Source organism: Juglans regia, chromosome 15, assembly GCF_001411555.2.
Source record: "Juglans regia cultivar Chandler chromosome 15, Walnut 2.0, whole genome shotgun sequence".
NCBI classification, from domain to species: domain Eukaryota; kingdom Viridiplantae; phylum Streptophyta; class Magnoliopsida; order Fagales; family Juglandaceae; genus Juglans; species Juglans regia.
The window spans coordinates 2,255,068-2,264,470 of record NC_049915.1 but is presented as its reverse complement, the minus strand read 5'-3'; the positions used below and the strand labels follow the sequence as shown (position 1 = coordinate 2,264,470).

Below are 9,403 nucleotides of genomic sequence, written 5' to 3'. Positions count from 1 at the left end.
TGCATATCTAAGATTTTTATGTAGTTTTAGTACTTATTTGAAAAACATATCTTATCTTATTTAATCTTAATTAATTATTACAATTTTTTCAAACAAAACATAAAAAATAATTTAATTTTTTAAATAAAAAATATATTAAAAAATTATATTATGATAATATTTTTAACTTAAAAAAATTCATTCATCATCTCCACACATCTTATATTTACAGTATTCCCACGTGATATTATATAATATATATACATTGCATGGATATATACATATATAAGTGGAGATTACTTGTGGATGGTGGCTGATGAAGAAATGAAAAAATGAACCAAGAAATAGAATACGTTCATGGTTCCTTTCGGCAAAAGAACGAACGTCTCTAAAGTTTGTTTATATTAAAGAATCTGTCCATGTTGGTCCCGTACGTACACACCATCCTGAATATATTCCATCTCTTAATTTCCTTCTGATTGAGACTGTTTAATTAGTAATTATTTCTCCCTCATTCCTACTACTATTTAAGCACCCCTCCTGTCCAGAGTACTGCATCAGCAGCTCACATTTCCACCTAGAGAGAGAGAGAGAGAGAGAGATCACAGAGAGAGTAATGGTGGTGAGGCTGCGGTACGAAAAAGGGAAAGGGCTCGTGACAGTGTTTGGAAAGAGAGTGAACCTTAATAACACGAAAGGAGGACTGAGACAGATTCAAGCCTAAAGATGGAAGTCTTTCCTGCCAAACGGAGGTTAGTAAAGACGATAATGAGAAATAGTCATGAGAAAGTGCGTGGCCCATTTCTCTATGTACATGGTCTTGATTCATTCAAGTCTGAGATTGGCCAACTGCAGACATGGCCTTCTATCATTATAGCAACACTCATCATCAAGTCAAACAAAAATAGTAATATTCGTTTTTGAAAAAATTATCTTTTGAAAAAATAACGTATAGCTCTTTTGAATTCTGAAAATTTTATTTAAATATAAAAATAAATTTATAAACTAGCCGTAATTCATTGAATTTAATTTATAATAAAATTAATTTTATAATTTAATATAGGAAAATACTGGAGCTCCCGCTGGAGCTCTAGTGTATTTTATCATGTGTATTTTTTAATTTTTTTTTATATAGATGTTTTTAATGATTTTAAATATTTTTAAAAAATAAAAAAGTTTATAATATTATTAAATAATACTTGCTTAATCACGAAGTAAAATATAAAATATTTTTTTATGATTTTTTATTTTACTTCGTGATTAACGAAGTATTTTTTAATAACTTTTTTTTACTTCTTGATTAAGAAAATGTTTTTAATAATGTTCTAAATTTATTTTATTTTTTAAAAAATATAAAAAAAAATTATATAAAAAATAACTTAAAAAAAAGCACATATAATATATGCTACAGCCCCCAGCGGGAGCTTCCAGCGGGAGCCCCAGCGGGGGCTGTAGCACGATCCTTTAATATATCATATTAAAATATAATAATTTATAAATTTATTTTTATATAAATACTTTCAGATTAAATTATTTCTCTTGAATTTTTATCGTGTGACAAGTGAAGGTTGAGGAGACGTTGAAAAACATCAGCCTGCCAACGCGGCCACAACGCGTATAAAGTATAAATGCGAGAATCTCTAATCGAAAACGTAGTTGCGGCTACGGGCGAGACAAGCCAGGTACGTACAAGGTAGTTGTCGTTGACTGACTTGTGCAAAGAACTTTCCCGGGCACCATGTCCAGTCCACTGAATTCTATATGTTTATCATTTTTTATTTCAAATTTTTAATTTTATGACCATGACCAACAAATGAATAACGTATAAAATATAATATAAAATCTAAACCACAGTGAGTGAAAATGGAAAAAAAAAAAAAATTTAACTAAAAACCATAAAAATATAATGATAATTAGCCAAAAGTCAAGAAAAAATCAAAAGACAAAAAAGGGAAGGAAACATATACAAAAACATAAAATAACGAAAAAAAAAACCAAAATTAATAGAGAGAAAATCCAATAATCTCTAGACGCAAACACCAAAAGTGAAGCCACCCATAAACTAACTAAATTACTCTGTTAATTATTATAACCAGCGTATATAAACAATATTTCAGCATCATGGAGGCCGTACGTTAAAGAGAAGTACTAGACATAAAGAAATTTCATAAGAATAAACTCTAAACTCACAAATTAATTCATGATATGACTTTATATGATCTTTTAAATTTACTTTATAATAAAAATAATTTATAATCTGATGTATCTTATCAGATAATGACGTCAATTTATGAGATTGATTTTTTGTAAGAGAAATACTTGAAACCGGATGGTGGTGTTTTTCCCAACTTTACACCCACCAATACGGTAGGAACACATCAGTAATTGATATTCTCCGTAAAGTGATGATACCGGCCAATACGGTAGGTGCTGATTTGTCATTACTACATTAGTGGGTGTAAAACCAAAAAGACCACCACATACGAGAAGGAAATCACCTTATGCAATATCTTTTTATAATTAAAATATTTCAATAAACAAAATATTATCCAATTTATAAAAATTCCACTAACAAAGATACGAACCTAAATGAACGAGCAAGTGTTTCCTAGCTAGATATGGGCTCCCAAATTGTCAAAACATGCTTAGTTTCTTTTGTTACATTATCAATTTTCTAACAAATTTAAATCGAAGATAAAACGTTAATTAATTAATAATTTAATTTATTATTTAACGTTTAATAAGGAATAGGTTAAACTCTCGAACACTCACAATAGCTTCTTCATCATATCTTTTAAAATATATCACCAAAACTCACTTTTTTATTTTATATACTGACTTTTACAATATACCATACACGTACATCAGCTTATCTATTTTTTTTCATATCATTTAAATATTATATTTTTAATCTTTTTTATTCATTTCAAATATTTTCTCTAATTATCAATAATATCTTCATGTCTTTTGATATTTGCAATAGAGCTACAGTCCTCTTTAGAGCACTGTATTGCAGTCCCAATGTGTAAATGACTAAACTGACCCCATTTTACAGCAGGAAACGGCCACATTACCCTTCTATTCAGTCTAAAGCAAAAAAGACGAAAACATTTGAATCTCTCCTTCTGCAACACGCCTCGCGGCCCTGACCAAATCTCCACCATCATCAACCACCACAATCCAATCTCTTCCACCATTGACGGAACAACCACCTTCACCATCGATGGAGTCACATACTGAAAGTTTTTTTTTTTTCGATTTTTGGTGTCTTCCACATATTTTGGTTAATATCTGCTGTCTTACACATATTTGGTGTCTTACGCGTTGCGTCGTTGTTTTCTTTCCAAAAGTTTGGAGTCTTACGCATCTTTGTGTCCAAGTTGATCTACTATAATAATAAAAAATTATTATTAGACCTAGCTAGTAATTTTTAGCTGATCTGCTATTAACCCATTATGACTTAATATGTGTTATTATTGAAATAAACAAAAAGTGAAAAAGATGATTAAAAGAAAGCAACGAGTTACTTTTTATCTTTTTGGTGATGATCCCTACAACATGCTTGCTTTTCATCTTCAGCATTACCAGAAGAAGGAAGTAAATGCAAGGTAAATGATGGATAAAACAGCGGCGACGACGACGGCAGATTGGTGGAGATAAACTAGGGACATTGTGACACTCGGAGGGGAAGGATGTTCAGAAGGGGAGGGATTCGGAAGGTAACTAAGAAGGGGGGGGGTGCAGTTTAATTTCCTTTGCAATATCTCTCCATATACAATGTAATATAATTATGTTCTATTTTAAATTAATCCAAATTTATAAGTTAAACTAAAATATAAATTAATTCAAAAAATAAAAATAAGAGATTATATAATTGTCAAAGTATATTATGAGAATATCCATTATCGATAATTGTAAAAAAATATTCTTAAGATATTTCTCGGTATATTCCGTAAATATTCATTTTCGATAATTGTGAAAGAATATTCCTAAGATATTCTTCGGTATATTTCGTGAATATTCATTTTTTATAATTGTGGAAGAATATTCTTAGTATATTCTCTAGTATATACTAAGAATATTCGTTTGATTTTCTCAAAACTTCAACTATAAATAATACCATTTCTTCATAAAGTTTTACCAACATCTTCATTTTCATTTCTTTACAAAATTCTTCTTGTTCTTCTTTCTATATTGTTCTTATGGATCCCGTCTTTGAGATATTTTACAAAAATTACTTATTTTTTATTAATTATTTTTTATTAAAATAAATTTGTTTTTATCAAAAATAATTATTTTAATTACAAATAACTCTTTATAAATACAAAAAATTTTCACAACCTCCTCACACTCCACACCACATTTTTTTAAATTTTTATTATTTTTTTCTTTTATTAAATATTTATTATATGAATAATGAATAGAAAATTTAAAATAATTTTTAAAAAAATAAACTAAATTTTTTTTTTTAAATATTAAAAAGTTTTAAAATTTAAAATAATGTAGAGTGTGATGGAAGTTGTATAGCAAAACTTTTATAAATAAGCTCATTTAGAAGCAAAGAAACCTGCAACATCTTGAGAAATTTCTAAAGAATATTTATGTTGACATAAAGCCTAGAGTAGATCTAGTCACTTCTAAATTAAGAAAATATTTGAGCTGACAAAGGTCATTAAGCTTGAACTTATTATCAAATAAGGATTTCAAGTGCTCCATAGAATTTACATCGTTACTAGCTATAAAAATATCATCAATATAAATATAAAATGTCGGTTAATATCTGACAAGACCAAGAACTAATTCCTTTTCTAAGAGATATGGTACGCACGTGCATCGTGCGCCCCACCTACCCATAAAAAATTAACTTATATTTTTGGCGGAGTAATTAAAAATTAAGATAAGCTAGTACTTCGATCCACATTAATTAAATATATAGCTTATATAATTGGCCGTTCATTCCATTTCGGTAAGCTATTTAAATGAATCAATATTTTCTATATTAATTAAATGTTCTAAGTAACATTAAATATCTTTATTATCCACACGTTCAACGGCTCTGTATAATTAAGCTAACTCTGTATTTCTTGGTTTTATATATCTATATTAATTTGTTTAAAAAAAGAAAAAGAAAATTCCTTTTTAGAAGGTATGGCAAATAAAATAATAATAATAATTAACTTATATAAAAAATTAAAAAAATGGCAAATGAGGTTTGACTTGTGGAGTCTCATCAACGGTGGAGATTAGTATTGATTTTATATGTTCGTGCATGTGTCCCCAGAGACTCATGGAAACGTTGCCAATTATTATAGTCTTTATTTCACACCACTCATCATGACTCATATCTCAATATTGGAGAAGAGGTCAAAAGTCGATCTCTCTAATTAAATTTCCTGTTGTCAAATATGACATATTATATGTGTATGATTATTATTTATCATATAATCATGTGATCATGAGAAGATCTAGGATAGATATAGGGGTCAATATTCTACTCAGTTAATCTTGTAGAAACATTAGTAGAAATAAATTATAGTTAGCTTATAACGAATTAAAAAACAATGTGATCATTTAATTATGTTATAACTAAATGTTGAATGAGTTTAGTTTTTTTTTTAATAATTCTTTTATAGTTAGTGTATTTCTCTCTTTGACCTAAAAAAAGAATGAAACGAAGTAGTAACCAAGAAAGAAAGAAAAAGTAATTAAGAAACATATATCGTTTCATCAGTATCACCACTACGTAATATTTAATTCTTAGCTTGGTCTTTAAGCTTCATTCCCTAGCTTATTTAAATATGCCACTTAGCTAATAATTGCTACCTAGAAAAAACCACACAAAGAAATCAACCAGGTGAGAAGATCGTGATCAAACAAATGATATATAAAATGATCGATATTGGTGGATGCATATTAATTCATGAGTGACATCAATTAAATTAGCCTGATTTTGAGGCTTAATTAACAAAATTTTTAATATAATTTTGATAAAGATTAATTGGCCAATTTATTTATGAAATGGTCAGATCTGCAATTTGCAGTTTTCTACTTGTATTAACTTTTGGATGATGATCATCATTCTCAAACCTTATCAAGTAAGTACTACTACTACTACAAAGTTTTGAATTTCCTAGCTATATATCTGATCACCAAAATATGAATGCATGATGATTTGCAGGACCACCTTTAAATGTATATGGAGACAATAAAAATAAATAAAGACAAATGAAATATATATATATATATATAAATATATATATTTATATATATATAAAATCTGATCACGTGTACCTAGAAAAATGAAAAATCTCTACCAAATTTTGTGATCGTAATTTGCATCCAATATCACATGATCACGAGCTAAGAAAATTACTTATTTATTGAAAATTAGTTTTTCTTAAAATAATTAGTTTTTATTAGAAATAAATCTATCTTTTATCGTAAATAATTATTTTAATCACAAATAATTCATTATAAATATTTTTAACAATAATTGTAAAATGAATCATTGCAGCAATTACCTCAGGCTTTATAAATTACTGAAGTTGTTGATGTATTTAAAATGAGTCCTTTCTTTATTTTTGATTTCATCTCTAATTCTTTTGTGTGTATAAGATATATATATATATAATATATATATATATATACATATATAATATATATTCACCAATATGAATCTTGAAGTAGAAAATTTGAAGAAGTAATTGCTTGCTATTGGCCGGCCTTGTTGCCCTTCTTTTTGGTTCCCTGCAGGACGAAGCTGTTTCCATGAGGCTTCCTCGAAGCATCATATATAAGAAAAAATATGAGGAGGTAGTCATTGTAACTTTGTTCCCCCTCCTATAAGAGGGTAGTGAAGGAATGAATTTCATGGAGTTGTGAATCCATCCTTCAAAGGAATAAAAGAAAAATAAAAAATAAAAAAGGAATCATGGAACTCAATCAAACTCGATATTCATGTTTGTGAAATTCTAAATTTTGATAAGTATCACTTGTTTTGATAAAAACTCAAACAAATTTCAGAATAGATGAACATGCTAAACTAAAACATATAGTAGGCTAAACTAACAATGAACAGAGTAGATGAACATGCTAAACAAAGTAAAAAAATTTCAGAAAATAATCCATAAATAGCAGCAATTTATGGTCCTCAAAAAACCCAAAAGGGGCTGCAATTTATGGTCCTCAGCAAATCCAAATGAAATATTCAACTTGATCTATCTTTGATTTCTTCCATCTATATATATGTGTGTGTGTGTGTGTGTGTGTTTGTGTGTGTGTATGTATGTATGTATATATATATATATATACATATTCTGTTAGTAGTAATACATATAGATATATATATATATATGTATGTATATATATGTATGTATGTATGTATGTATGTATGTATATTCTGTGCACCAAATATAAGTTTAAAAGTTAAAACTAAGGAAATTTATACATCAAAAGATTCTCTGTTGTTGAGTATATTCTATATGTATTTTTTCAACTATCTCAAAATGAAAAAACTTGAAGATATTTTCGTTTGTCTTTTCACAGCCAAAGAATTTACTGCTTGATGCTAATGGTGTTCTCAAAGTTTCAGATTTTGGATTGAGTGCGCTACCACAACAAGTTCAAGTGAGTATGAAGACTTAATGCCTTACACAAAAAGTGTAATTAGGTATTTTCTTGTGTATACTTCCTATATACTTGAGAAATGCCTTTCGTTGTGTTTCATCATTAAAACCTTACTTTTACCTATAAAAAAAATTTGCCTTGCACAAATAAAATATCATAATAAAAGTTATCCAGAACTTAATATGAGAGGTGTTAGTGGCTACTGGCCCCTAGAAGCCTCACCTTTCAGTTTGATTTGTGATCTGTGCCTAACAGTTTGTTTTGGATTTTTGATATTGTGGCGAAGTATGAGGCATCTTTGGCATAATCAATTTGTGAAGGTTTTATGACTGATAATCTTATCCCTCTCTTTAGGAAGATGGGTTACTTCATACAACATGTGGTACGCTAAATTATGTTGCTCAAGAGGTATATTAGGTCTTGTTTCTAAGTGCAAACTACGATTTCTTAATCTTATGAACCTATTTTTTCATTCACACCCTACTTTTCCAGGTGATCAACAATAAAGGCTATGATAGAGCAAAGGCAGATTTGTGGTCATGTGGTGTGATTCTTTTTGTCTTGATGGCTGGATATTTACCTTTTAATGAATCCAACCTCATGGCATTATATAAAAAGGTTAATTGCTCTCTAGTTCACTGTTAACTCATACTTCCTAATGCACATGTGAAGGGAGTGAACTTGTTGTTACAGATGCAGATGAAGTAGGTTGATAATTTTCTACATTGTAAACAATTTTAACAAAACTGAGTAATAGCTGGTCAATGAAGTGGCGAACGTCAATGAACTTGTTACGGATGAAGATGACATAGGTAGTTAATTTTCTACACTCTAAATGATTTTAACAAAAACTGAGCGATAGTTTGTTAATGAAGTGGCGCTTATGTGGAAGCCATGCTTTTTGAAGCAAAGCATAAAAAATGAGAGATTGTTTGCATAAGTGGTAAGGTGAGTTTCTTGGAGATTCTCTGTTGTTGAGTTGCAAGAAAGCACAAATCGTTGAGAGAACAGACTGATCATCAAAAAAATCATCAATATACAAAAACTCAATGAAACCAACAAATAAGTAAGAGAATAAATTTGTATACAGAAACTCTCCATATGCTGTAAAATTCCACAATCATGTACCCACGCAAACTCATAGACCCATATTTTGAGAGGAAAAAATTTGGACTTTCCTTCATTTTAGAGAGAGTGAGAGACAGAGATAGAGATAGAGATTCCAAGAAAGCAAACATATTTCACCAATATATTCTGTGAATCGGTATACGCAATTACCCACGAAAACTCCTACACCCATATTCTGAGAAGAAAAAATTTAAACTTTCATGCATTTTGGAGAGAATGAGAGACATAGAAAGAGATTCCAATGTTTACCTCAACAATGAGAGTAGAGCTTAAAATTGGATGATCGGAGATGGAAGCAGCGAGCGTAGTCGAGGAAGAAGCTATGCTTCTGTCTTTGGCGCCAAGCAACGGAGAAAGAGTGGGAACGAGAAAGAGGAGGTTTTGAAATGAGAATAAAATAAATATAAAGGAATGAGGAAAATCAAGGACGGAAGAAAGAGTAAATAATTAAAAAAGTTTACAATGGTGAACATGATTCTGTAGATGTAGCGGGAGCACTGTATCAAAATGTAAAATATTTGTAAAATACAAGATCTGATGGGGTCCTATTTTAAGACCAATTCTTTATATTTTAAAGAAAATTCTATTTTACAATAGCCGTGCTCTTAGTACCAATAGAAACTCTTTTCAATGAATAAGGAGAAATAATCTCATGCATGGGAGCTATTTT

The 9,403-nt window shown here is 29.3% G+C and overlaps 1 protein-coding gene across 1 annotated transcript; it reads left to right on the top strand.

The window, feature by feature from the left end:
* The first annotated feature begins 1,607 nt into the window (after positions 1-1,607).
* Positions 1,608-8,425, top strand: LOC108987679 (CBL-interacting serine/threonine-protein kinase 23-like). Its single transcript, XM_018960654.1, has 5 exons — positions 1,608-1,661; positions 7,525-7,605; positions 7,960-8,013; positions 8,098-8,223; positions 8,363-8,425. Exons 1-5 carry the CDS (start codon positions 1,608-1,610, stop codon positions 8,423-8,425), a joined length of 378 nt encoding a protein of 125 aa, XP_018816199.1.
* The last annotated feature ends 978 nt before the right edge of the window (positions 8,426-9,403 follow it).

What these genes read in the sequence shown, in the direction of transcription:
- LOC108987679 (XM_018960654.1), top strand. Translation starts at nt 1,608, where the DNA reads ATGCGAGAATCTCTAATCGAAAACGTAGTTGCGGCTACGGGCGAGACA. An exon ending in CTACGGGCGAGACAAGCCAG is followed by an intron (nt 1,662 to 7,524) that starts GTACGTACAAGG and finishes GTCTTTTCACAG; the next exon opens with CCAAAGAATTTACTGCTTGA. An exon ending in CGCTACCACAACAAGTTCAA is followed by an intron (nt 7,606 to 7,959) that starts GTGAGTATGAAG and finishes CCCTCTCTTTAG; the next exon opens with GAAGATGGGTTACTTCATAC.